General features: G+C 48.9%; 11 protein-coding genes across 11 annotated transcripts, besides 1 other annotated feature; 7 read left to right on the top strand and 4 right to left on the bottom strand.

The window, feature by feature from the left end:
• Nucleotides 1–325: 325 nt before the first annotated feature.
• FPSE_06446 (uncharacterized protein) lies at nucleotides 326–5,316 on the bottom strand (the record flags this gene model as incomplete). The annotated part of the gene is made up of 4 exons (XM_009259564.1): nucleotides 326–2,759; nucleotides 2,818–3,683; nucleotides 3,786–4,414; nucleotides 4,470–5,316. The coding sequence occupies 4 exons, from the start codon at nucleotides 5,314–5,316 to the stop codon at nucleotides 326–328; spliced, it is 4,776 nt and encodes a 1,591-aa protein (XP_009257839.1).
• A 1,273-nt stretch (nucleotides 5,317–6,589) lies between these two features.
• Nucleotides 6,590–7,113, bottom strand: FPSE_06445 (uncharacterized protein; the record flags this gene model as incomplete). Its single annotated transcript, XM_009259563.1, has 3 exons — nucleotides 6,590–6,670; nucleotides 6,725–7,051; nucleotides 7,102–7,113. The coding sequence occupies 3 exons, from the start codon at nucleotides 7,111–7,113 to the stop codon at nucleotides 6,590–6,592; spliced, it is 420 nt and encodes a 139-aa protein (XP_009257838.1).
• Nucleotides 7,114–8,179: 1,066 nt separating this feature from the next.
• Nucleotides 8,180–9,822, top strand: FPSE_06444 (uncharacterized protein; the record flags this gene model as incomplete). Its single annotated transcript, XM_009259562.1, has 2 exons — nucleotides 8,180–9,032; nucleotides 9,167–9,822. 2 exons carry the CDS (start codon nucleotides 8,180–8,182, stop codon nucleotides 9,820–9,822), a joined length of 1,509 nt encoding a protein of 502 aa, XP_009257837.1.
• A 1,594-nt stretch (nucleotides 9,823–11,416) lies between these two features.
• Nucleotides 11,417–11,868, top strand: FPSE_06443 (uncharacterized protein; the record flags this gene model as incomplete). Its single annotated transcript, XM_009259561.1, has 3 exons — nucleotides 11,417–11,558; nucleotides 11,613–11,716; nucleotides 11,770–11,868. The coding sequence occupies 3 exons, from the start codon at nucleotides 11,417–11,419 to the stop codon at nucleotides 11,866–11,868; spliced, it is 345 nt and encodes a 114-aa protein (XP_009257836.1).
• Nucleotides 11,869–13,011: 1,143 nt separating this feature from the next.
• Nucleotides 13,012–13,509, top strand: FPSE_06442 (uncharacterized protein; the record flags this gene model as incomplete). Its single annotated transcript, XM_009259560.1, has 2 exons — nucleotides 13,012–13,140; nucleotides 13,195–13,509. 2 exons carry the CDS (start codon nucleotides 13,012–13,014, stop codon nucleotides 13,507–13,509), a joined length of 444 nt encoding a protein of 147 aa, XP_009257835.1.
• A 742-nt stretch (nucleotides 13,510–14,251) lies between these two features.
• Nucleotides 14,252–15,006, top strand: FPSE_06441 (uncharacterized protein; the record flags this gene model as incomplete). The annotated part of the gene is made up of 3 exons (XM_009259559.1): nucleotides 14,252–14,491; nucleotides 14,564–14,622; nucleotides 14,676–15,006. The coding sequence occupies 3 exons, from the start codon at nucleotides 14,252–14,254 to the stop codon at nucleotides 15,004–15,006; spliced, it is 630 nt and encodes a 209-aa protein (XP_009257834.1).
• Nucleotides 14,812–14,869: a microsatellite.
• Nucleotides 15,007–15,555: 549 nt separating the features above from the next.
• FPSE_06440 (uncharacterized protein) lies at nucleotides 15,556–16,302 on the top strand (the record flags this gene model as incomplete). The annotated part of the gene is made up of 4 exons (XM_009259558.1): nucleotides 15,556–15,564; nucleotides 15,690–16,085; nucleotides 16,136–16,222; nucleotides 16,273–16,302. 4 exons carry the CDS (start codon nucleotides 15,556–15,558, stop codon nucleotides 16,300–16,302), a joined length of 522 nt encoding a protein of 173 aa, XP_009257833.1.
• A 1,061-nt stretch (nucleotides 16,303–17,363) lies between these two features.
• FPSE_06439 (uncharacterized protein) lies at nucleotides 17,364–18,383 on the top strand (the record flags this gene model as incomplete). The annotated part of the gene is made up of 1 exon (XM_009259557.1): nucleotides 17,364–18,383. One exon carries the CDS (start codon nucleotides 17,364–17,366, stop codon nucleotides 18,381–18,383), a length of 1,020 nt encoding a protein of 339 aa, XP_009257832.1.
• Nucleotides 18,384–18,771: 388 nt separating this feature from the next.
• FPSE_06438 (uncharacterized protein) lies at nucleotides 18,772–19,405 on the bottom strand (the record flags this gene model as incomplete). Its single annotated transcript, XM_009259556.1, has 4 exons — nucleotides 18,772–18,947; nucleotides 19,004–19,135; nucleotides 19,189–19,277; nucleotides 19,353–19,405. 4 exons carry the CDS (start codon nucleotides 19,403–19,405, stop codon nucleotides 18,772–18,774), a joined length of 450 nt encoding a protein of 149 aa, XP_009257831.1.
• Nucleotides 19,406–20,295: 890 nt separating this feature from the next.
• On the top strand, nucleotides 20,296–24,719 carry FPSE_06437 (uncharacterized protein; the record flags this gene model as incomplete). Its single annotated transcript, XM_009259555.1, has 2 exons — nucleotides 20,296–20,456; nucleotides 20,507–24,719. The coding sequence occupies 2 exons, from the start codon at nucleotides 20,296–20,298 to the stop codon at nucleotides 24,717–24,719; spliced, it is 4,374 nt and encodes a 1,457-aa protein (XP_009257830.1).
• A 648-nt stretch (nucleotides 24,720–25,367) lies between these two features.
• FPSE_06436 (uncharacterized protein) lies at nucleotides 25,368–26,336 on the bottom strand (the record flags this gene model as incomplete). The annotated part of the gene is made up of 1 exon (XM_009259554.1): nucleotides 25,368–26,336. The coding sequence occupies one exon, from the start codon at nucleotides 26,334–26,336 to the stop codon at nucleotides 25,368–25,370; it is 969 nt and encodes a 322-aa protein (XP_009257829.1).
• Between the last annotated feature and the right edge of the window lie 1,010 nt (nucleotides 26,337–27,346).

The raw sequence follows: 27,346 nt of genomic DNA, 5'->3' as shown, positions 1-27,346 counted from the left end.
ACTAGTCAATAGTTGTGCCATACTTTGGAATATGCTTGATGTACTATTCTCTCGACTGTTACATTTGCCTGATGTCGTATTATCATAGCGAATGACAGCCACCCAAATCATAAAGTACTTAATCGTAGTGGACAATCCAAGTTGTCCACGTTCAATGCAAATCCACAAGTCCATACCCCTTTTTTTGTCCTGAGAATCCTCATGATGCTATTGACCTTGAGTCAACTAGTGAACAATACCAAAATTTGTGCATCTGTGCCTTCGTATTATGTGTCCCATTTCCTCTCACATTTCATCATTCTTCATTCCCTGATAAGACTGTCGTTCATCCTTTGGTTACGGGAGAGTCCTGTGTTGAGTCGCCATTTTCTACGACAGTCTTTGCCTTTGCGCCCCAGATCGGGGGTGTTTGTGGCTTTGAAGGGGCGCGATCCCGAGATGCTGGAAGAGAAGGCCAATCATCATTGATCTGACCAGGCTTCCTGGTTTTGGTGCCTGGTTGTTTGGGAGTCCGAGGTGTATCCTGGGTCCCGTTCTCTGTGCCCTCGACCTTTTCTTTTTTCGCCCCGAGTGTAACGGCTCTTTCTTTGCCCTTTGCTCGCTTAGGACCTTTCCCTGGTGTCTTCACCTGGCCCTGGCATGCACCCTCTTTGTTGTTTGCCAACTTTTCTTTCTGAACCGCTTCCGAGAGAGCCCGTCGATGTTTTGGGGTTGAAATATCGGCTGCAGGAAGCATGAAGTCATCGATAGGAGGTACACCTAGGCCGGACTTCAGTGGTTCCTGAATGGCGTTTCGTTTGCGATCAGTTGCATCATTGGATACGAGCTTATCGAGGGCTTCATCTTTGCTGAGACCAGAAGCAATTTGCTTGTCAATGGGTGTCACTCTAGATGGTGAGACAAACTCCTGGGCTTCGGGGTTCAATCGACTGATTGCACTATTGTCAGGCCCGCGCAGGCTTGGTGGGCCAGTAGATGCAGAAGCGCTGTGGCATTGAAAGGCAAAATCTGACGAAGGAGGTGACATTTGGGCGTCCATGGGCTGCTCTGCAAGTACTGATACAGTCATAATGGCACGGGGTCGACGTGTCTTGCCCATACGAAGGGAACCTCCCCTGCCAACTCTGTATCCCTTACGGCCACGGGCGTCCTCATCAGGTGAGTCGGATTCATCAAGAGTCGTTTCCTGGGTGTTCCCATGCTTCTTGCTTCGCTTAGAAAATCCCGATTCAGAACGTTGTTCAGGGTCGTCATGATGTCGCTTTGTAGGGGAGAGTGCTTCAAATAGTTGGTTGTCGGCGACGATTGTGGATGAAGGGTCGCGAGGCGCGCTCTCAGAATCGTCTCGGAGAGCTTGGGTAGCCTCAGGGGCAACGGGTGGGGGCGAAGTCCGGATTTGTTGTGTGTGGGAGTTGGATTCGTTGCCTTGAGACATCATCTTATGTTTTGGCTTTTTCTTCTTCGACTTCGGCTTCGAACCCTTTCCCTTCCCTTTTGACTGAGCGGCTTGTGCGTTGTCTGGACGCCGGTTTGTGTCTGAGACTTGGAGTAGAGTGTCTGGTTCGATGGAGTTGAGCGCTTGAATTTGATCTGGCTCACTCTGGACTCCAGTCTTGCCGATTTGAGAAGAGGTGGTAGCCGGTTCCTGGCTCTGGTCGACGTTCTCCTCGGTCCTTGTTTCTTGTCCTGTCGGTCCAGTGGAGCTGGGAATAGAGGAATCCTTCTGGACACATGTTGGAGATGCTGGCTTTCCAGGAGATTGTTCATAGACACTGCCAGTATCAGGCGTGAATGTCACATTCTGTGTCGGGGTTGACAATTCTGATTCAGCAGCGTATGCTTCACGCTTGTCACCATCCTTGATAGAGCCACTGTTGGGTTTAGTTGGCGTAAAATTTCTAGGACGGTGAAGATTAAGTGGCATGGAGATTTTTGCCCACGCTTGACGCCTTTCTTTGATTTCGTTCTCGGTGAAGGCACTGGGTACGCGGATATGGATCGTGGCACTTGTAACTGACTCGGATGTTGCGATGTGTGAAAGGCGAGGCACATCCTCGCCACTGGCCTGGTCATTCTTCTCTTTGGCCATGAGTTGCATTGCGTGTGTTTCCTTCGTGCTAGCAGAAGCCTTGGAAGGGGTGTTGGGCAACGAAACACGGGCTTTGGTCCCGGCAGTCCCGTTACCGTCGCTTCTTGGACTGTAGGAATCATACCGATCGTTACAATGAATGTCTTCCAACGCTTCCTCGGCCGGTGGCTTTGTTTGCAATGGCTCGTCGAGGGTTTGGCCAACAGTCTCCAGGTGCGCAAGGCCCGGAACAAAAGCTTCATTTTGAGAATAGCCGCATACAGCAGGAAGGAAGTGAGGTGGATTTGTCATTGGTTGAGGAGCAACAGATGGTCGATCCAATACATGAGGTTGTGGAAATCCAGAGAAAGCTTGTTGGCCACCGCTCTTGGACCAGTGCGCATTAGCTGGGTTTGCCACAGATGGATGAAGCATCCCAGGCGGAATTTGGTGCGCTACAGCAACGCCTGGAGCATTGCCAGGCACCGCAAGGCCGAATGAATACTGTTGGAATGGCATAGATGGGGGGTTTTGGTCAATAACCTGGCTAGGAGTCACCCGAGTCGGTGCTTGCTCGGAGAGCGTCCACTTGGAGCGCATGGCTGGGCTGAAAGTAATCGACAGAGCATGCTCGGGCATGTTTCCGCCACCCATTGTCAACGCTTCACCAACAGACGATGGGTTGGCAAACCTAATAGCAGTCAGTTAGTAAAGACAAGTTGGCCCGATGAGTGGAAAGTTCAACCGACCTGACTATGAAGCGCCCTGGTTCCTTGGAGGGCAATGGATACACTTCGTCCACAAGTCCGAATCGTTCAGACAAACCAGATTTGATCCGTGACTGCATGTCTAGCGATGGTATTTCATGGTGGGATTTCGCGGCGACGTGCACAGAGCGGTTGCGAGCCTCGCACATCTGACAAGAGCAAGGAACATACTCTCTGATTTCATGACCATCCTGAACGTTTTGACATGTCACTTGTATTGGGTCCGAGCCTTCTCGGCGCCACTTATTTTTCCATGATCCCCCGTCGCGCGTCTTCTGGGCGGAGTCGGAACCAGTATATGGTTGAGTAACGGGCGCTGTTGCGTTTCGCTGGTTATGGCCTCCCCGACGTCCTGTCCCTTTACGTCCACCGCGCTGATAACCTCCACGATTGAAACCCGAGTTCATATTGTTCAAGTTCTCGTTCTGATACCATCGGTTGTCGTTCGAATCGGAGCGATCCAGGCGGGAAGAGTTGCTGGGATTCCGACCCCGGTTGGGAAGAAAACCCTTTGGATGATGGTATGGTGGTTGTGTGCTTACTTGCATGCTTACATGGCGGTAGTTCGAGACGTTTGAGGCATTATCCTGGAGGGTAGGGTATCCTCCTTGGGCGATATGATTGAAGGTTCCAGAAGGGTGGAAGGTGATTCCCAGAGGATTGTTCATGTAATTTGATTGCATTGCCCCCTCTGAGTAAACACCAGGCGCGTGGTTGATGTGGAGATTCAAGTCCAACCTTTGCGAGTGGTTGAGGGTGTTCGTGTCACCAAGAGATTGTATGCCCTTATGTTCATGAGAACCTGAGCGAGCAAAAGATTGGTTTGGTCGCTGGTTCCTCTTGAGCTCCTTGAAGGTGTCAGCCTGCGACTCGGCGCCTTTTGGCTTGCCGTTACGACTGACATCATGCTCCTTCGAAGGGCTCGACGTAGCCTGGACTGTTTGCTAAACAGCGTTCGGATCATCGAGAGAAGGGCTGGGTCCAGTTTGTTGTGTGCCGCTGCTGGTCTGCTTTTCGGGAGTCGTCAGGGTTGAAAATTCCATTACGGTTGATGTTGGCAGTGATGCTGTCACTGTGGACTTGCAAGCTCCTGGAGTTGCCCGAGGGTTGCCACGACCTTGTCGCCCGGCTTTTGTCGGGGTTTGTACATTAGGCTCTCCTGAATCACGTTGTTTCTTAGACAATTTCTTCTTCTGCTTTGTTGATGAGCTAGAAGCGGCCTGGCCGTTCTTTTCATCGCCGGGTGGTGGGGATGACACAGTATGAGTAGGCTCAGTAGATTTGGACCGAATTTGAGGTGGTACTCGAAGAGTTTCCAGAGTCTCGGAATTAGTCACCTCGGTCTGTTCCGTCAACACTGCGTCGCTGTTACTGTGAGCGACAGGCCCGGCAGCGGCAGCGGACTGGTGCAGTGCTTCCACTGCACTGGGTACGCGCTTTTCAGATGGTGGCTGGTAGTAGTGTCTTCCATCTATTACACAAACGGGCGCCGGAGCCTCCTTGGAAGTTGGTGAGGTCTGGTGAGGGGCGACCGTAGGAGCTTTCGGAAGGCCGGAGGGCTCAAAGATGCGCTGACCAGCTGTGTTCTCGTTAGCTTCAGGCTGTATGCAGCGTTGTTGATACTTTATACATACCGAGCCAGTTTTCGAGGTTATTGTCGGCACAAGATTTCATCAGATGATTTGGCTTCACATCCGAACCCAGCCTGAGCTTTCCTGGGTCAAGTCGCAGGGAGTGCCGGTGTGTAAGAGCACTCTCGACGAGTGCCACAACGTCAGTTTGAATACGACCGACCGACTTCCAATCGTCATCAGTAAGAAGTGAGATGACAGATTTCGTTCCATCCCAGTCTTCGAGCTTCTTGCAGTTGGAATCGTCAAACATCCATGAATCAACCCAGAGGCCGACTTCAACTGCAGTCTCTTTTGTCACATCGGCAGCGATGATCTGATTCTCATCATAGAGATGGTTGACCACATTCCAGAGATTCATGGCTCCGTAGTTGTAGATATCGCTGGCATCGAAATAGATCCACAAGTCATCCCAGCAAGATGGTTTCTGCATGGGCTTCATGAACTTCCAGTAGAGTCTGCGCAGCGAGTTGCAAACGGACTGGATTTCATCTTTGTTCCAGAGGTGGATGCGACGTTGAGGCATCAACTGGTCTATATGACGGAAAGCCTGCTCTCCGCATCGTGTAGAGAAGGTGGCTGCGGCGTCAATGCGAGGGTTAGTGTAGAATCCCACAGGAAGATAGTCTTCAATATACGTCTGCTGGATACCGTTGACGCCGGGAGTCTCAAGCATCCTGTAGACATTGGGTAGACCGTTAGGATAGAAATCATTGAAGGCTTCGCGCAGGTTGGGCGGCTTCGCGCTACCATAAACCCGGCTTGGGTCCAAGGCTTTCGTTGGCAAGCTCGCTGGCCCCGCGGTTGGTAGGACACCCCCAGAGGCGGGATGGCGTTTATTTTTAGCCATGATGCTCCCTATAACAGGTTATTAGCAAGCGGTGTGTGAGATGCAGCCATATTTAATCAAGGTGCGTGCTGTGATGTGGTTTGTATCAAGCTCCTGCATGCGATGAGGTGAAACGTCTGCAAAGACAAATCAAAACATGCCGAAGGAGGGTATGGTGCTTACCTGTAACAGAAGCGCTGCGCGAGAAAATTACTCAATAGGACAGAGCGGATTGGTTCCAGATAAGTACGGAGATGGAAACGTAGAAGGTAGGTAGGTAACTATGAGATGAAGGTCGTTCCTTCCTGGTAGTTCAAGACGATGCGACGTGAGAAAGAGGAGGCGATGCGGATGACAGGTGCCCGAGGTGTGCGGATGAAGGAGAATAATTTTTTAGAAGAGTTGAAAAGCAGTAGATTATAAAGAAAATGTTTGATAAAGTAAAAAAAAAACAGTTTAAGTTGCAATCACACGCGTTAGCACTCGCGATTGCTGGCACTGACACTGCGCTGGCACTGGCACCGACTGAGGCTGATGCCTGATATCGGCAAGTGACAAAACTGAACGGAGGTACCTAAAGGAGAATCAAAAAAGAAAAGACCCCTTCTGCCTGACCTTTTCTGTGATTCAGAGACTGCAGGCTGCAAAACGTCATAAAGCAATCTGACTCTCTGTAGGGATATTTGACACCGTGGCTACCTCATGTCAAAGTGTGTTAAAATTGAACCTGCGCAGAAAATAAAGATGAAAGAAAGTCGACGTATATTGCAAGTTTGGTAGTGCCGTGTTTATACCTACACAAAGAGCACAATTGGTCAAGTCAGTTGCAGGTTGAAGAAGGATATGCTGTTCCCCGCTGCACATAACCACCTCGACCCGCTGCCTGCAAACAATAAAAATTGTTTGCTTCCCAAGTCCACATTCATTCACTCGGGGATTCTTTTCTCTATCTCGATTCAAAAAGATGCGATTCAATCGGACTGTAGTGACAGTGGTTACCTGCTGCGAGTTAAGGTACTCGCCCGAATATAATGGGTATCGAAACTCTGCAGCTATTGACTGTGAGGGTACATCATTGACGGACACTTATAACCTGAGTAGGCCACACTTCCAAGTCTAACAGTAATTGAGAGTTGGTTAATACTTTGGCTGAGCTACCGTATTGGATTAATCTTTTTTTCAAGAGCAGTCTGTCAACATGAGTCGTCGTCATTGGACAGTCTCCCGGTCATTGGTAACATGTATATAAAGAGGGGCATATGGTAGGGTTTGAAGTTTTTCTAAAGTTAAACCATTACTGCTGTTGCTTGAGAAGCTTGAGAATCTCAGACTCGTTTTCGCCAGCAATGGCCTTGCCATTGTTCCAGTCTACAACCTAAGGATGACGTTAGCCAAGAGGCAGTGTTGCAGGAAGATAGATTTGACATACCACCGGTCGGACGAAGTTCTCCTTGCTTTCCTTGAACTTCTTGAGCGCATCCTTCTCGGTGTTTGCGCCGTTGATCACCTTGTGAATGCCGCTGGTTCCAACATATTCCAGGATTGTCTTAACTTGGTCTTCTGTTGGGGCATCCTCAGTGATATTGAGCTCAAATTCTTCTCGGATAGGAGCGGTCTGGACAGAATGATCGCTTGCTTGGTCAAGAGTGGCGCCGGAGGATGCGTTGGCGGAGACCTGCTTGAGAAGGTTTGTGACTCTCACGGATGCGGGAGAGCTGGCCTTGTGAAAGACCGTCACAATATCGAGTGTCTTGCGCTGTTGATTGTTCAGCTATCCAGTCCATTGACTGCGGACTGTAAACTTACAAAGCGAAACATTTTGCCTGTTTGATTCTGTAGTGTGTTTGTCAAGGGACGATAAAAGAGAATCACAATTGTTCAAGAGAGGTTCAAGTTGGAGCTCCGATTTGGTATAGCTCCATGAAGCTTGTCACGCCGAAATCCATATGACGACTTATTTAATGGCTCGGTGTTTACGTGATCCGTGCACGACCCCACCACCACCCAGCTTGTCTACTAAGTGGGTAGCAGAAAAGTTGACCTCTCAAGTCTTACTGTACAAAAATAAATAGTCTAAAGAGTATAGTCTAAATGGGATAAGCTGACCTACTAATTTCGTCTCTTATGCTTTCAGCTGCCAATTTTTCTGATACCCTGAGGCCTTGTCTGCTTGTGCACAACAGAAAAGTTGACCTCTGGGAGTGTACAAATAAGTGGCTCAAGAGCCATGTCAAACGTGGTCCAAGCTGTCTTACTAATTTCGTCGTTGTGCTTCCAACAGAGAAGTTTTCTAATCATTGGAGGAACTAATGGGAAATTGCACATTTTGCTCTGGCTCTATAGTCAATCGCGCGACTTGGGAGAGCTCTGCCGGCGCTCGCTCTCCTTTCCATACCTTGATGAGCCAGGCACATAGAAGCTACAGTTTCGGTGATCATGTCACGTGACAGACCAGATGATTTCACTGCGCAACATGACCCTTGTATATTCTTTCAGATAATCTTCCTTTGACAGATTATGTGTGTTGAGAGAAGAGGAAGTGGGCTACTGAGCAGGTCTCATTATGCGAGGTTGCGTTTGTGCCCTACTGTGTATGACTCTCAATGCAGGGCAGCCGAAGGCAATATTGTCTTTAGAGTTATACCAACCACAAATGTATACTTTCTTAATGACTCTGGGTAGGTATGTTCAGGGCTTAAAGTGTCTTTATGCTCAACAAACCATATAACTAGCCCACCATCCAGCAGACCATTCATCAGAGATGTAAACCAATATAAATGCATTGCTTTTGGTTCTCTCCCCTTCTGTCCCATGCGCCCTTGTCTACATGTTTGCCCCTCCTATTCCTGCATCACGATACTACCCCCTATTAGTCTATTCCACCATGCGGTCTCCTTCACCGAGCAAAAAGTCGTGGGATAGCTTGCCTGGCGAAATCCGCCTTCTCGTCATCCAAAGCTTGGTGCAAGATGGTTCCACGCTGGCTTGCCTGGCCGCCGTATCTAGAGCGTGGCAGGCTGACATCGAGCGACACAATTTCACTCGCATCAAATTAACCCCATCGCGACTCATGGATTTTCGTTCCATGATCCGTCGCAATCAGGCTCTCACACGCTATATCTGGTTCTGCTTAGAACTCGACGGCTATGATTGCACACAGTGTGCACCTAAGACTGGAGAGCTCACACGTGAAGAGCGGGTAGCTGCATTGACTGTTAGCGACACAGAACACTGTCCTATTACCACGGCCTTTCAGGATTTATTCTCGATTCTCAGTGAATGGGACCAAGACAGCGAATTAATGCTTGACATCAGCATTTACTCGCCTAGTGACGCTCAGCATTGGTTTCCCTATCTAACCTTTGTGCCTGATAACCCTTCCGATAGACTAGAGGGCAGTGGCCTAGAGCTGACCACAATAACCCAAGGCTATCATGACCCTTTCCACGGCTGGGTTACTGGTTTTCAACACTCAGCTCCACCTCGGGAAGCGATCTACAAAGTTTTCCATTCTATTATAGAGGAGGGACCGTTTGATAGTGACCAGTCAGAGTTCCGATGGTGGGATCAGCTTCCGTCAGTCTCTGCAGTTACTAGTATACTTCTCCGGCAACAGAACCGCCGCAGATGGAGGCCATGCACGCTGGCCCATATGTTGGCCCGTTTTCCCCGACTCCAGGAAGTCTATTATGAGCCCTGGAGGGAATGGAGCTCTTTAAAGCGCCTTACAGATAGGCGTAAGTATTATTACCCTTTATTCCTTAATAGTTGTGTATAATTCTAATGGCTTACCACTTATATCATGGTCTAGAATACTTATATCTTTTCTAGTCAATCCAACATGACCATTATCCTCTCAAAAAGTTGGTAGTCTTTGAGAACTTCAACCAACAGTACCCAGTATTTATGCAACGATTTCTCGATGGGGAGGATTTGGCCCAGTGCGACAGTATTCGTAATCCATCTCCAGCTGTTGCCCGATCGATTGCACTCACCAGCCTCCCGCTAGAGCATCTCACCGCCTCCTTTATTATAGAGGCCAGTCATTTCTTCGCCATTGACCCTTCTTGGGAGTGGCCTAACCTAACCTCGCTGGTATTGACTTCCCGACTCCTCACACCGGAAGAGGATTCTACCAAGATAGACGACCTACTACAGGCAGCGGCGGTGGCGGCCCTCAGGATGCCACGGCTAGAAACCATGGAGATCTGGAACGGACAAAAAGGATTGGCGGCGCTCTTCCAGTATCGCGCGATCCGCGGTTCACAGCAAACCAGGATTCTTTGGAGGGGCACATGGAAATATCACATAACACCCTCTGTCCTTCAGGCTTGGGAAGCTGTCGGGCATCTACATGACAGTTGGGGACTCGATGTGGTCCAGGAACAGGTGGAGGAAGCAGACATCCAGTCACATGGCGATGCCTTGCACCACCTACTGCTCTCTGGTCAAGTCATTCGGTCTGTCTCATTGCAGCAGATCCGGAGGGAACAAAAGTCTCTGGAGGGCGTGACGATTGTGTCATGACTCTGGATACCACGTCAACTGAAAGTGGAAGCAAGGGTATCCGCCGGCTTGGGTGTTTGAGCATAATTGTCAAAAATGATAGATGCATCTACTTCTGACCTAGACGCTGCACGCTCTCTTGGACCTACATTTAACCCACTCTGGATATGATTTTATTGTGAAAATGCAAACACTGAAACTGCACGAAAAAGGACTTACTATTCCTAGCCAATTGAGAGTCGAAGCTTCAGTATAGTCTACAGATTGCGAACTTGGGATCCTCGGGGTCGTGTGTCATGGTAGGATAGGTAGACAGCAGGATCTAGTCACAGCCCAATCCGATGAAATTTGGTTCCCAAGAAGTCAACAAATATCGAAACAGCATTGCAGACGAAGTACCTATGAAATGAAACGTGATATATAGAGCACCAAGTGATACCTAAGATCTGTCTACGCAGAATGTTGCCCGATTAGGGCATTTTGGCTGTTGGTTTAGCAGCCTCTGTCCTCCTGTGTCTCTACGGGCCAGGCTATCTGTCTCCTATATCTTGGTCTGGATACGGATGGCTACGGAATGGTTAGTTTATAGGTGGTACAACGTTTCGGTATGTTGCGACGATGCAAAGTTCAGGCCTCCTGGCCTTTGCAGATGTGTCAATGCGAGGCTGTAGGTATCTGCCCGTTCCCGCTTTGCTCCTGAGCCTACAAAAGACTACCTCCTAAATATATCTGAACTACTCTGTGTGCGAGTAATTTACGTTTGAGCCAGGTCTTGTTGCTTTTGTGCCTAGTTTCTGTGACTCTTGATGCAATGGTCTTTAAAGTTGTACCAACCACCAAATATCTGAACTATCCTCTGAGCCTAATCAAGATCGATGTTAAGCGAGTCAAACAATTGTTAAATATCCATATGGAATGATAAAAACAAAAGGTAGGATTTATGTATCAATTTACCCAGCGCACCAAATAGTACATGGTGAATGAGACAAAACCTGTGAGTAAATAATAACACCTTTGTCTCTTTATACTTCATACAAGAGTGTTAGCAAGTGTGTTACTAAAGCAACTCCTGCTTGCATAGGGTATGCGAAAACCCAGAAGAAAAGCCAAAAAATAACAAAAATAAGCAACGCAGACAACAAAAATGTGTGTAGCCTTTCTGGTATCTAAAATCATCATGCAATCAGAGCACAAAAATCGATTCTCACATGTTTGTTCGTAGGTAGGTTACCATTGAAGACGATCAGGGGAGAGCCGCCTCAACAAGTTACGTAGAACCGCACTAGAAGATTGACTGCATCAGCTTGTGATGCAGAACCCTAAGGAAAGAGCTAAATCTCTGCATTTCTATTATGACGTATGTTCTACGATCCAATGCGTTTTTCTTTTGTTGTTGCAACCAAGCACTCTTGTAATGACGTATTCTATGAAGTCAGTTTGTGGAGAAGGCGTGTATGACCATGGCAGTAGCAGCGATTCATCGCCGGAAGTTTGAACTACAAAAAGGTCTCGCGGTCAATTCAAAGCTTTTCTCTCATACACATTGCATCTGTCCCTTCACATTCTACATCTTTCTCTCTTACCAAAAAAACACAACTTCTTTCAAATCTTCATCATGTCTGGCTACTCCAACGTTGGTAACCGTGGCGTCTACGAGGCTGGCGACCAGAGGAACGTCTCTGAGGCTGAGCGCAAGGCCGAGGAGTCCGACCCCTACAACGAGGGCAAGGAGAACTCCCACAACAACCTCGACTCTAGTAAGATTGCCCAAAACACAAAGATAGAACATGTCGATGCTAACAAATTTGCAGAGGATGAGCGATCCATCGCCAACCGACTCGCTGCTGAGGAGAAGAAGTCCGAGTCTGGCGACGATACTGAGACTGCCCAATTAAAGAAGGACCCTACCCTGCCTGTAAGTCCAATCGAGCCCCGGTCGTGACATCGTATTCTAACATCAATCACAAGGCTCGCGCTCACGGTAACGAACCCTCCAAGGGCGCCAAGGTTGATGCTCAGTTGCAAGCTGAGGAGGAAGAGGAGCTGAAGCGCAAGGGCAAGGCTTAATTGTAACAATACCTGGATCACGGCCGCTTCATTGCAGGCAAATGATGCGGAAGGGATGAATTAATGAACAATAATTGAAGCCACTTGAGAACCACTGGATCGTGATCACCCTAGCATATAATAAGTATCGGAAAAAGCGTGACCGCTGCAGGGTCGTATCCCAGACGCCAGCTTAATAACAACATCATGCACAACCATCGAACGCTCTCTCAGTTATGTATCTTGCAAGAGATTTATTGTCGTGATCCATGCCCACTGGGCAACCTTGCAGTTGGAATTATGACACACGTGGAGAAAGTTTGGCGAAGTATCACAAGTAAAACAAAGTGAACATACGGAGCAGTATCATCCGTAGAATCACGATTTTTTAAGGAGTGCAGGAGTGAGTGAGATTAACACATGTTGTATTTATAGGCATCAACAGGTATGTGCCTAAATATCTGAACAAGCTAAGCCAAATGACAGCTTGACAAATAATCTAAATAAAAGGTGCTAGTACCGAGTGTATCACTATTATCTTGGTTAGTCTTTGTAACGTGGCAGAGTATGCAAGACTAAAATGATAGAGGTTTGGTGCTTTCAGAATATGTAAGAATTGAATATCAGTTGTCCACCCGATTTAGCTACTCCGGCGAAAGAGAGCCATCCGGTAGAATCAATCGCAAATTACCTCATCTTGAAGCGAGGGGATGAAAAAAGAAATGCTGAAAGATTACCTTGATGCGCTCGGCAAGATCTTGTCGTCGTTGTCGCTATCTTCACCTCTTAAATTGTAAGAGAAGGGAACTGGTCTGTAGAAAACTTCAAGGCGACCAGAAAATTTCTTTTGAAGTTCTCGTAGGCATGGCCCGTGCACTGTTATCGGGTACTCCGTTCGCGTTCGCCGGAACGGCCAATGATTAGTCCGTCTGATTAGACCGAAAGTTAGGGCAGGCACGCACAGGTTCTTTTTCTGCTCACCATCAAAAAGACCTTAGCGATTTCAAGGTCCGCGGCTCCAGCAAACAACCAACTAACGGGACAGCATAATCGACAACTGGTATGAATCTCGACTCCTACGATCGCAGTTGAATCCGAATAAACACTGCGCCCGCGACTTTTGAATATTTCGACTAATCGACCACTACATAGATCACCGTCACAATGGGCGACGCAGTCATTGAGGGTTCGAACTGGCGCCTCGTTGAGGTTGGCCGAGTCGTTGTTATCAACGGCGACCACCCCTTCGCTGGCCACCTGGCCACGATCGTCGAGATCATCGACCACAAGCGAGTAGGTGTTTCTTGCTTCGATTGAAGCGACACACGATATTGACCCTCGCCACAGATTCTCGTCGACGGTCCTTCCGCGAACGCTAGCCTCGCCACTCCCCGACAAGCTGTTCCCCTCAACAAGGTTCTCCTCTCCTCTCTCGTTGTTGAGGGCCTGAACCGCGGTTCCCGAACTGGTGTTGTCCGAAAGCTCTGGGAGAAGTCCGAGATCGACTCCAAGTGGGAGCAGACCAACTGGGCCAAGAAGCGGGACCAGATGGAGCGAAGGAAGGCTCTTACCGACTTCGAGCGTTTCCAGGTTCTCCGACTCAAGAAGCAGCGACGATTCGAAGAGCGCAAGGCTCTGGCCAAGGTCAAGGCCTCCGCATAAATGGGTTATTTAGCTGGAGTCACGGAGGTGCTTGAAAGTCGGGTTTAGATCAAGTGGCACGGAACAGGGTACGAAACACAATCACGGCTGTATAGAGGCTGCTGGATTCATTTTTCGCTCCGTTCTGGAAGGCTGTATGCCACATTTCATCGTCCAGATGAACGGCGTCAATACGGAAATTCTGAGATCAACTGAATTCAAAGCATGAGGAGCATCAAAAAGAACATGGATTCATTGTGAAGTGTAGCCAAAATAAAAATGAAATGAATACCCCCTACTCTCCGCTGTGCTCGCATCTGCTCGTCTTTGTCAATTGCTCGATATATCTACATCCCCATATTAACCTTAATTGATTATTACCTACCTAATCTACTGCCTCAATGTCCATTATTTTCCGTCCCTCGTCACTCTGAGAATCTGGAGGGGGATCCGAGGAGTAACGACGCAAAGTTTGATTACCTAATACGCTTAGTTCCACCTCCCACCAAGCACCAAGCAAGCCCTAGAATTATCGCTGTGCGAGATCCCCATCACAAAACGAGGACGTGAGAGAATAGGCCAGCAAACAGACGTATCTGGGACCAGAAAAACAAGTAAGTACGCAGCTACGGTCCTGTTTATCGCGTTACTCGTCTCTCGATTTTTGCGGTATCGGGAGCATTTTCAAGCCACAAATATCTCGCCAAAAGAGAATTGCTGTTAGCCAGAGTTACTAACATCTGTGCCCGCACCAGTCGCCAAAATGTCGAACCCCCGCGTTGAAGAACTTCCCGACGAGGAGCCCAAGAAGACCACCGTCCAGGAGCACGAGGATGACTCCAGCGACGACTCCGAGGTTGAGGAGGTCGGCGAGGGCCAGCTCCCCGCTGGTTCTACTGTGATCCACAACCGCAACGAGAAGAAGGCTCGCAAGGCCCTTGAGAAGCTGCACCTCACCCGCATCCCTGGCATCACCCGTGTCACTCTCCGCCGTCCCAAGAACGTGAGTGAGGAGGAATCCCCAAGAGACATTGGAGGGGTAAATTGAAGAATGGTGCTAACCAGTCCGCCCCAGATCCTCTTCGTTATCAACACCCCCGAGGTTTACAAGTCTCCCAACAGCAACACCTACATGTAAGCCAGTCTCACAAACACAGTTTGCGACTCCCTTCTGACCTTTGATCCAGTGTCTTCGGTGAGGCTAAGATTGAGGACGTCAACGCCGCTGCTCAACAAGCTGCTGCTGCCCAGCTCGCCTCCCAGAACGCTGAGGACCACTCTGGTCACAACCACGGCGAGCCCAGCAAGGCTGTTGAGGCCGACGAGAAGAAGGAGGATAAGGAAGACGACGAGGAAGAGGAGGAGGAGGAGGAGGAGGAGGTCGACGCCTCTGGACTCGAGGATAAGGACATCGAGCTTGTCATGACCCAAGCCAATGTCAGCCGAAACAAGGCTGTCAAGGCATTGAAGGAGAACGACAACGATATTGTCAATTCCATCATGGCCCTAAGTATCTAGGCATGAGTTTTTGACCGGACGATCTTCCACAAAAGCATGTGCATGGGACGAACACTGGGCTCTGTATTAGTTCTGGGCGAACTGTACTCTGCGGAATGGAGTTGATGTCAAACAACGGAAAAAAATCAAAGGGAAAACACCCACATCCGTCAAACATTACTTCATCATTGCTTGCGTGATATTGTGCTGCTAGGCCCAAGGATTGACTTGACTGTGATAAAAGTGTGTCTATAACCTAAAACCAATTCGTCTAGGTACAATTGATAAACTACAAATTCATGCTGCCAACTGCTTTAAATGTAGCGACTACTATAATTTACACAATTTATATCCATATACTTCAATTAACTAACAGCTGCACTTAGACGTCAATTGAACCCAAGCTTTCAGTCAATCAATGAGGGGTCCGAAAACGCTGCCCGCCGGATATTCGAAGTCGGTTCACGTGACCTACTAGCGCCCGGTTGTTCCCTGGAAGTTCGGCAAAGTCATCAAACAATCAAATCAAGATCATCCTCTCAGCCCTCTAGACATCCAACCTACCTCAAAATGGCGACTGTAAGTTCAATTCATCAATTGGCGCGTGTGGCTGATTGCAGATGCTGTCGACTTTCCCCCCCGATCCCGATCCCGCGCCTCTACGTCCCACGATATCATGAGCTAATTTTCCCCTTCCCCGACAGCGAAGCGCAGCTCTCAAGCTTGACTGGACCAAGGTCACCAGCTCCCTCGGTCTCCGTGGCCAGACTGTTGCCTCCCTGCAGGCCTTCAAGAAGCGCAACGAGGACGTCCGCCGCAAGGTCCAGCAGCTCCAGGAGCAGCCCACCACCGTCGACTTCTCCCAGTACCGATCCGTCCTCAAGAACCAGGCCATCATCGACGAGATTGAGAAGCGATTCAACGCCTTCAAGCCCGTTACCTACGATGTCAGCCGACAGCTGAAGGCCATCGACGCCTTCGAGGCTGAGGCCGTCAAGAACGCCGAGGCCACCAAGCAGGCCGTCGACCTCGAGCTCAAGGACCTCGCCGCTACCCTCAAGAACATCGAGGAGGCCCGACCATTCGAGGACCTCACTGTCGTACGTATCACCATATTCGAGACCATTGGGCCGATTCTCACATTGTATAGGACGAGGTTGCCGCTGCCGAGAAGTCTATCGACGAGAAGACCGACCAGCTCGTTTCCAAGGGCCGATGGATGGTGCCAGGCTACAAGGTACGTCATCCAGATTATAGGATATACAACAGTACTGACACCCACTGCAGGAGAAGTTTGGCGACTTGGCTATGGTTTAGACGAATTGCGACGTTCCCTTTCCGCCTTCGCGTTGTGTACTCTAGCATTGTAGATAAGAGAGAACTGGGGGCTGAACCCAGGTTTTCCTCATACCCAAAACATCTACAAAATTTCCTCTGTGCTTCATAATATCTTATTCTCTGAACGGGGTCAGTTTGGACTGGTGTCTGGAGGTAGCATAGTGTTGAGAACATGCCCAATGCCTAGAGCAACGTTACGTTCCATAATGAGTGTTGTCAAGTGAAAAGCTGGACATCCAATCTGGAGTCGTTATCAAATGCCTGCGTTTCTGTCACTGAAATTTGGTAAAACGAAGGTACGAAGTAGGCAATTATGCAGTTTATATCATTTAACCTGGACTGGCAAGATCTAAGGCTGGGTTCTCACTTAGACAAGCAAGCCATGATCTTGGCCTTCTTAAAGTGCTGGCAATGTTTGCTAGGTGTAACCACATATGCTAAACCAACCTCAAAACTTGCAACGTCTCCTAATTTTTCCATTTCTACCCATTACTTATACTTTCACGGGTTATAAATGGCACCAAGAGCGCACTAACAGCACATATTGTACTTCTGCATGCAGCGACTCATGCCGCCCGATTTACTGTTTTGCGTCTTTCTATATCCACAAGTAGCATACCCTATATCTCCAAACCGTCTGTTTCTCGGTACGCCATTATACATACATCGACTCCAGACACCAATATTACAAAGCGAAGGTTGAGTTTTTTCAACCGGTATTTGAAGCACAATGGAAATCTAACAAGGTCCGAAATCGAGATCAAAACGCTGATATAGAAGCGTCGTCCGAGCCATGATCGTATTATCTGCTTTGAGGTACACTCAAAGAATTCGAAGCTCCCCAAAGCGATATCTTTCTTTGATATCGTGATGGTCTCTTCTAGGTAAAATCGTGTCACGTGTGGCAGTTTACAGCTTTAGCCTGAATGTAGTAGCCAACCACTTGCATACCTCTCACACCACAATATCTGTCGAATAAATCTACACGGTTGGTGCTAGCACTTTGACTGTAAGAGCAAATACCATCTAATCTAGAAACTATGAGCTTTCCTGATACTGAGCTCACGAGCTATGTCTTCAAGACAGCCCCTCCTCTGGATCCCGCTTGGTTAGAACATGAGAATGAAGTCAAGAAGAGAGGCCCCCCTCAGACATTCAATACTGTCGAAGAGAGACAGCCAGTCTATGCTCAGGATTGCCGTGTGCTTTACGAGCAAATGACTGCGCCTGGTGCTCGTGACTACGGCTTATCTCAGGGTTTCCTTACGAAGGAACTTACAGTGTCATCGTCCGTGGATGGTCATCCAATTCCTATTCTCCAACTGGAGCTCGAGGAAAATCAGGGCCACGAACCAGATGTCATAGTTGTTTTCTTCCATGGTGGAGGCTTAAAGGTCGGCGAGGCAGACAGTGAAGAGCTTTCGTGTCGGCATATGGTCAAGTCAGGGGTAGCTAAACTCCGTCTGTACTCGGTGGGCTATCGGTTACTGCCCCAGAACCCAGCAAATATATGCCTTTCAGATTGTCTGGATGCGTTCAGAGTACTACAAGAACCAGCTGCGAAGATGATTGTTGCCGGGAGCTCAAGTGGTGGGCAGATGGCATCTGCGGTAGCTCAAGCAGTCCCTCGAGGATCAATCCATGGCCTGCTACTAAGGTGTCCTGTCACAGCCGATAGAGCTAGTGGCGAAGATTTTGTGCCTGAGAAACTGCGCCCATACCACACAAGTGTATCTCCTACTTTCATCACCTCTCTGAATGGATACTTGAACCGGGATGTGCCAAGGGATGGCCTCGAGAAACTGCCCCTAGAGGCTACCGCAGCGGAGTTGAAGGAACACCCTCGAACATGGATCCAGATTACCTCCAACGACACTCTTTACTCAGATGGGCTGTGCTATGGGATGCTCCTCAGAGAGGCAGGGGCCGAAGTCAAGATGCAGGTTGAGGTTGGGTGGCCACATACCTTCTGGCTCAAAGCTCCTCACTTGGACTTTGCTTTGGAATGCGAAAAGCATATGGCGAAAGGCTTGGAATGGCTTATAAATGCTACCAAGTAATAAACGGTAGAAAATAAGAGCAATGATATGGGCTGGCGAGTTATCTTTCTTAGTGAAAAATAGTAATGCTTCTAACCGTAGTGTAACCAAAGTTCAACAATAAAAGAGGACATTTTAGCAAGGCCACAAGACTGCCTCATCAATCACGAAACTTTATATCAGAAAATCATTGTGTATGCTTTGTACAAACGAAAACTCTCAGTTCTACAAGACAACGCCAAGCGCAAACCTACAAGTGCTCTTGTATCCAGCCAAAAGTTGACAGGAAGGTTCTCCATGAGACATCAGTTGGCCCCGAACTCCAGCATTTGTATTCCTAACCTGGTGATACGAGTCCGTCCAAGTCTTGATTCCTTTTTTAATTATTTCTTATTGCTTCACACTTCCTTCAAGGCTTCGCGTACTGGGCAGTCCACTCCTTGGCGGTAGCGATAGCCGCCTGTTCGTCCTCCTTCCAACTCTTGGCAACATCGGCAGCGAGGGGATCGTCGGGGTTAGGGGCACCGAGGAGAGCTTGGATCGAGAGAAGGATAGTTCGGATCTGAAGAGCGGGAGACCAGTTGTCTAGAATATTTGTCAGCCGGGTTGCCTCTGGCATTATGCCTCGATATGAAACTCACTCTTAAGAACGTCGAGACAAATGCGACCAAGCTTATCAACGTTAGGGTGGAAGATCTTGGTAAGGAATCGGATCTTGGGAGGCGTCATGGGGTAGTCGTCGGGCAGGAAGAGCTCGAGGTTGAAGACGCCGCCTGCACATATGGTTAGAGTCGAATGAGATGATGTGTATCGACGGAGGACGTACCTTCGTAAGGAGACTGAGCAGGGCCGTGGATTTGAACGTCGAAGTATCGGAGGTTGTCCTCGTGGGGGATGGCACTGATACCTGGAACACTACATCGCGAGCGGTGTTAGGATGCGATTTGAGGGCGCAAGATAGGACCCTTGTGTTCGGAACGGATAACCTACGGCTCGGCCATAAGCCTTTCTGTCTCTTTAATGATACGCTTCGGAAGAGCCATTTTGAAACACTGATGCAAGCTGGGTTGTGTATGTAGAATTTGGTATCGTATCGTGTGTCGTGTCGTCGTAGCCTTTGGGTCTGTGACAAGTGAAGGGTCGTGGTCAAGATGAAGTTGAATCCTTGAAATAAGGCGGGCACTTAAACTACTAAGGTAGGCCTGCACTACTCCGTAAGGTAGGTAGCTGCTTGTTACGGCGGGGCAGGCCGATAAGTAGCCCGATAAATGGAAGGGATCAAGTAAAATCGAGGGGCAGTTGCAATAAGTAGCAGGGTTTCTTTAGACAGAGCAAAGACAAGAAATAAAGTTACGCTACGTTAATAACTCCTGACTTTTTATATGAGTAAACGAAGTGCTCGAGATATTGATACTAAATAGAAATATAATTCAATAGGTACCTACCTACCTTAGCACTCACTTACCTTATCTTAGGTTAGATGCTTTCCCTTCAGGCTCAGTGTCATACAAAAAGAGTCCCACGACATATGCCCGATACAGGAAGGGTTGCTATTTCGTCAGGTGCTGGACCTGGACCAACTGATTACAGCGGGGGATGTACCTTTCCACCTCAAACATCAAGGGTGGTACTTGTGCGACGTCGTAACGCGCTTTGACCATCTCCTTTCAGCAACCACTGGAACGCGAGCTTCACTGACCAACTTCATGAACAACGCCTTGTATAGGTAAACGGTTTCGCATTCACAATAGCCTTCAATAGGCTCTATTTTTGGGTTCAGCCATCTTCAAGAAGAGCTCTATTCTTTCTTGCTCTTACGGATAATGACATGATCAGAGGTTTCTTAGTGGCAGACCGCCTTATACTACATTCCTAACTCATACGAGTAGCGACATGAGGCACGTCGTGATAGCCTCTCCAAACATCCGTCACCATGCCGTCCTTCGACCAACTCGCTGATGCTCCCAAGAAGGGCAAGGTAATCAAGTCTGCCTATGATAGCGAGAGCTTCGAATCCGACGGTACTATTCACGTTGACGGTCTGGTTGGTTCAGCCACTATCTCTCCTTCAGGACGAGATGTCGCATTGGCCTCGTAAGTTAGAAGATGCAACTGCATGTGTGCACATCCAACTGACTAAACAGGCCTGATGGGCTCGCAATTATAGACCTTGATTCGCCATATAGCCCCCCTCGACGACTGAGAACTCATGGTCTTCCTTGGCTCGTCGTGGATGTGCAATGGTCCCCTTTTGCTGCTCGCGACTACTGGATTGTCTCGGCCGCTAACCATCGTGCTCTTGTGTGGAATTTGAACCGCAGAGAAGACTCCAGCTCCGGTGCTATCGAGCACTCGCTTCAAGGCCATAGTCGTGCCATCACTGATGTCAACTGGTCTGCTCATCACCCCGACCTCTTGTCAACGTGCTCAGTAGATGGCTATATTCATGCATGGGACCTCCGGAGACCACGCCAGCCCGTTCTTACTTTCTGCGATTGGACTGCTGGTGCATCACAAGTCAAGTACAATCGCCAGGCATCTCATATACTTGCTTCAGCCCATGATCGATGGTTGCATATTTGGGACGAACGTCGCTCTTCCGAGCCTCTTAAATCTATCAAGGCCCATAAATCCAAGATTTACGGTCTTGATTGGAATCGCTCAGACCCCAAATCTATTGTTTCTTGCTCCATTGACAAGAGAATCAATTTCTGGGATTATACTGCAGAGGAGCCCCTCCAGCACACCATTGAAACTGGCTTCCCAGTATGGAGAGCTCGTCACACTCCCTTTGGGCATGGTCTATTGGCCATACCCCAGAACGAGCCAGGTGATCTCTATCTATACGACACGCGTTTCAATTTAGAATCAAAGTTGACAACTCAGCCAATTGAGGTCTGGCCTGGTCACGGAGATCACAAAGCAAAGGAGTTCCTGTGGAGATGCCGCGGTGGTATAACCGACGATGGCAAAGACAATCGTGAATTCCAGCTCGTCTCCTGGGGCACAGACAATGAACTCAAGCTGCAATGCATTGATCCCAAAACTTTTGCTGCCATTGGCCACAAGCGAGGTATACCGGCGGATCCGGCTATTAGTCTCACACGAAAGGGTGCTACATATAAGACATTCCGTACAGTGGACGAGACAGCAGATCGTGATCGAAAATCTGCTACCATGAGCGATCACCGCCCTGGGACCAATTACCACAAACAAAGCGCACTAACGTTGGGTATGCGATCAGGAACCACCCAGAGTCATCGTGCGACGGTGGCATGGCGAGGTCCTTCGATGAAAGCCAAGGTTCCCGGGAGGGCCCTCGACCGCAACCAATCACAGATAGGATGGATGAAGGGAATCGCCATGACCAAGAGAAAGGCGTCAACAAGCGTCAAGCGACACTTGTCGAAAGACTCGGGTATCTTCGGCCATGGGTATCCTGACGACGATTGGGCTGAACCCGACACTATCCAAGAAGAACTTCTGCGTATTAGCCATCAACTCCCCAAAGTAAAGTGGGATAATATCAATATGGACAACATGACCCTCAACGCTTCGTTGAACGGACCATGGGGAAATGATGGAGACACCATATTCATCAAGGTCCGCATCGATATACCAATCGGTTACCCCAAGACCAAGGCGCCAAAGTTCTTCGTTGAAAGGTCGTCTTTCATGCCTGCAGAAACTCACAAGAAGATCGATCGTGAAATACATCAACTAGCAGACCAGTTCTTGCAAAGAAAACAGAACTGTCTCGAGGTTGCTTTCACATATCTCCTAGGAGAGGTTGATCTTGAGAGCAGTACGACCTTCTTCAAGAATGTCCGGGATCTTGACGATGAGCTTGATGGTCTGGCTGATGAGAGTTCAAGTGAGTCTGACGAAGACATACCAGCGGGCGGTTCAGCATCTATGTCTCAAGAGCTCCCACCGCACAACGAACTTGATACTGCACTTGCGCCTCCAAACAGGACTATCGTACCGCCGCCACCTAGAACGTGCGGTGCTAGATTCTCGCATAATGGACGGCTAGTTTGCTTCTTCCCTTCCAAAGAGGAAAAGGCCAGAGCTCTATTCACAACCACAATGGATGCTTACAGGGAGCGTCCAAAGGGGGAACCCTTCTTTGCTGGTTTTGGCAGAATCGCACATGATCTCAGCCCCCGGCAGCGATTCATGGCAGAAGATACTTCTGCGTCTAGTGGAGATTCTGATTCTTCTGCCTCGGGATCTTCATCGTCCTCCTCGTCTTCGAGTGATTCAGAGTCTACGTCAATGCACAAGATAAGCCTCTGGTATCACCCAAGTCGTCAGTTTAGGAAAACCTGGAGCGAGGACAGGTCGATACGATCCAGTGGAGGTGGCACAGGAGTTGGCACTGGCACTGGTACGGGAACAAGTCGCCGCCGGCCTGGTCGGCCAAAGAACCTCATATCAATACATGATTTCCGTGCTCTTCACCCCTCGAAGGAAGAGTTTGCGCGTGAGTACGCAATATTCGGAGACGGGGCTGAAGTGTGTGAGCACAATGCAAAGGTCGCTGAGAAGTACAACGCTCGTGATCTTGTTGATGTCTGGCGATATCTCGCGCTGTTGTTGAACAAGGGTGTACCACTTGAGGTTCTCTCACACAATCAGCGTCGTGACTCCATCTTGGTGATTGCTCACGATGTGGTATCAAGATGCAATGCCAACTCTTCTCCTCACGATTCACTCTGGGACAGACATGAAGGTGCATTGTCCGGTAGAGTGAAATGGGGCAAGCATCCTTTGGCCCGCGACTTCATCATGGATCTGTTTGCATACTTTGAAAAAATTGCGGACATTCAAATGTTAGCAATGCTTTCATGCATATTTAGCGAGTCCTCCGCTGCGGATAGTGTGGCATATTTTGAGTCGCATCTACCTCAACCTGATACTCCACTTCCTATGAAAGCCCCAGCATTCTCTCTGGACTATTTTCCAACAGATGCCTCGCTCTGGAACATCGGCAGCGGTCGTAGTTATACCAACTCGGCTATCACCACACCAATGACGGTACATACTCCTGTCCACTATGCTGGATCGCAAGCATCCGATGATGGCATCTGGGCTGGAGATGCAGCATCAAACTCATACTCATGCGGAGAGACACCACCAAACAGGTTCAAAGGATACCTTGGCGACGTCGAGGCGCCACCTAGCGTGTCAACATCTCCAAACACTCGTTTCCTCAATCGAGCAAACTCCGGATTAGCATCGGCTTTCGCTGCCAATCTTCCGCGTTCATTTGCAGGAATAGGCTCGTCTTCTCCCCCGAACCACGGAAGGAAGAAACCCAGCCCCGCTGAAACATATCTTAGCAGTTTGGCTCCAGGCAATGTCACATGGAGTGCCTCTACTACGATGGACTCTAATGGTGGCAGAACTTCATTGGATGATGACGAGTTTCGAAGAGATGACTTCCTACCTCTCGTCCCTACAAAGATATCCGTCACTATGGAGGATCAAACTGTGTTTGACGACGATGGCTGGTTGAATATACCATTGCTCGAGTCCAGTCAGGCTGATGCTCATGCTCGCTACCGATACGCGTATGCTGAGATGCTACAAATGTGGAATCAGCCCCTTGCTAGACTTGAGATTATGAAGTTTAACTCACTCAAGGAGGACATGACTGGTGGACACGGCGATGACAATTATTCAGCCACTGGTCACGATGGTGCAAATGGCAAGATTCATGGTAATCACGTCAATTCCTCTCCCATTGCCATGGGCAAGAAGGATCAACTTCAAGCTTTGCTTGCCTCGGGCCGTGGTTTAGATGTCACAGGCATGTGTCGTATTCATGAGATCCAATTGGAGCCTCTTCGATACACATCCAGTGACCCCAAAGTCGGTGGCGCTGTGGGCACATGTGATCGTTGCCATCAGACCCAGAGTCAACTCACATGTGTGTATTGTCTTGAGCCTGTCGATGCTCTGTTCCCCCCTTGCTTGGCCTGCGGCTGTGCCAGCCATGAAGCATGTCTGGCAGAGTGGCATGCCGCTGGCGAGACACAATGCCCCGCTGGCGATGAATGTAACTGTGCGGAAGAAGCCGCAGATGGTCAAGTCGAATCATGGGCAGCGCTGCAGGGTGCCATGCTCAAAGGACAAAGACATATTATGATGCTGCCCGGTCCAGCGATGGAAGACAGCGATGAGGATGCAAAAGCGCCTCGCGACTGGGAAAGGGTTGAGCCTATGATTCCTTCGCGAATGCAAGGATTTTCCGCTGCTAGCATTAGTCTTGGTAACAGATTGAGGAAATCGGCGGGAGAGTGGTCAAGGGCTTCAAGTTTGAGACGAGGTGATCGGAGGAACATAATGTAATATCTTTGTAGAAACATCAACTCACGCATGTTGGATGCATAGCTTGTAGGATATTTGCCATATATCTCTTTTTTATTACAGCGTTAGGGCATTTGCAAAGATAGAGATAGAAATGCATTGTTCGTTACTTGATTAGGTACTTTAGAGAATGAATGGGATGATACTAATAATACAAGACTTGAAGGAAATGTTTATAAGGAATGGTGTGCCCAAAACCGCTGACCAGCCACAAATATCAAAGACTAGACACGATAGACACGCGTATTACCCAGCCTCGAAATTCACTGCACGTATTGCGTACTCTTATTATACTGCTTTAGCATTCAGAATGAAATCAAACATGTATTAAATAATAAGAACAACATACCTTGGTATGTCTTAACGTAATGGAGTGACTGGATGCTACTTTGCCGCCTCTGCATTGGAGCCTTGTATAAAAATGCCTTGATCTGCGCAGCATACCATGAACATTCGATGCTTTTGTGAAAGTCGAAATAGTTCGTTGCGTCGTGACCACGTTCCCTGCCTCCCCATTCACCAGCGTCGTAACCACCGCCCGTAATGATTCCCTAACCAGGTTCTTTGAGCATAGCTGTGTGTCGGAGAAAATAGTCTTGGGACTCAACAAGTCTTGCCCATCTCTTGCTTTCAACTCAACGGTCTGTGTCGTCTGATCTCCCTTCCACCTTCGCTCCAGGCTTCGCGGTATAGGTTGAAGGTCAAGATTCTCTCAATGGCAACCCACCTCAACCCATTCGCATGGGTTTGATCCTCTGCTCCTATTCCTTCTTTCGCCTGCAAGGGAAAAATTCGAACCCATTTCTGGCCATCATCGGGAGCCTTGTATTTTCCATCAAGAAATACAACCTTGGATACCATCTTTGTGCGTCCCTGGTTGAGTTCGTGACAATCCTCTTTTCCACAGCGGCCTTCGTAGAGAACAGCGTGAGAATCAGGGTCGCTGAGGTCTAGAGGTGCCATCTCGATGATCTCATCCTCCACCCAGTACCTGAATTGCTTCGCCAGCTCTTTGAGCCGAGATTCGTATGTCGCTTGCTTGTTCACCGGGATTTGCCAGCGTGGATCGATGTCTCCCACCTTCACAATCCATAGTTCATCCAGGTTAGGGAACCAAAATCTGTCAAACTCGATTTTCCCAAAGTCTCCTCGCTGATTGTAGCATATGGATAGGTAGACAGAGTAGTGATGGGGCATCTGGACCCGGCCATCATCGGGGAAGCAATCCCAAAAGGCCATCCGTCTGACCCGAGGCGCGAGCTCGTCCAAATACTGGTCTGTTGCTTGGTCCGAGATCAGATGGTCGCAAACAAGAATATCCTTAGAAAAGTCCAAGAACGATCCTCGACCTATCGGTTCATACCCTAGTCGGGTTTCATCTCGCGCTTCAGCATTGAGTTGTGTAACAGTAGGTAACGGACAAGAACCAATCCCTTGGGCTAGATCACGGTATAAAACGATGCGAGGCTCATTGGCCCGCGACCATATCTTCAGGCGAAGTTCGGGAGGCAAAGAAGTGAAGCTGGCTATGGATGTGGATGGGCCCGAAAAGGGTACGGTCTCAGAGTCATATGCTGAAGACGAGGACATGTTTACCATGGCGAACGGAGTATACAGCCTCCAGAGAAAACAGTTTGACGGAGACCATTGAGGTTTATAACCAACCAAGAGGTACGTACGTATGTATGAGCAGCGGTTTGGATACCACCCACGTCGGGTATATGGTGCCAAATCCCAGCACAGGGGTTCTCACGAGGACAGACGGAAACGGTGTCATACCTACATGTTGGGGGGGCCATGACCGTTTGCGGCATATCCGGGGCGGGGAAAATAGTTGATCCTCTTGAAGCCATCGTCAGACGTAATGCTTGTACAATGACTGTCTACTAAAACTGGGATGGTTCACCGACACTGTGTTAGAGCGGTTCGATAGTAGCATAGTGCATGGTGGATTTGGCTCCCTCGCTCAACCTGCCAATAAGGGTGCTCTCCAAGGGAGAGAATAGTGACGAGACCGGGGTGAGCCGCAGATGGTGCAAGACGTCTAGTGGACGATCACACTTTATCGAGCATTTCGCGCTTCCCGTTCGCCTGTCTGTCTTGTAAAAAGCAAAGCTAGCCAGCGCCGCACCGCGCCGGCCCTTTTTCCCGGTCATCTGTGATCTTGTCAGACACGCTCACCACTCTTCTTTTCTTTCTGAGCCATGTTAAATTTTGTAGACAGTATCATATCCAGTCTACTGGGGAGCAGAAATATTGGCCTCCTAAGGTCTTAGGGTATAAAGATAAACAGTCTAAACAGTGTAGTCTAAGTAGCATAAGCTTGCCTTGTGCTTTCTGGCAGCCAATGTCTCTGATACTCTAGGGTCAGTAACAGCCATGCGGTCAGCAGAACAGTGAGCGGAACACATTGATCTAAGGCTTGAAACATCTCGCTAATTCAGAGCAAGTGTTGGCGAGCTGTTTTGGTCTATGGTCTGATGCGAGTTGAACCGTGGTAGATTATCCTGGTCATGCGTCAGAATCCGGCGGGTGAGGCCGACGCAATGCTAAAGCAGGAAAATATCAGGTTGTAGCTCAGTGCAGGGAGGGTACAGTTCACTGTCACG

This window comes from Fusarium pseudograminearum, chromosome 2, assembly GCF_000303195.2.
Source record: "Fusarium pseudograminearum CS3096 chromosome 2, whole genome shotgun sequence".
In the NCBI taxonomy this organism is placed as follows: Eukaryota; Fungi; Ascomycota; class Sordariomycetes; order Hypocreales; family Nectriaceae; genus Fusarium; species Fusarium pseudograminearum.
Note: the sequence above shows the minus strand (reverse complement) of the source record. Positions and strands in the feature narration are given on the sequence as shown.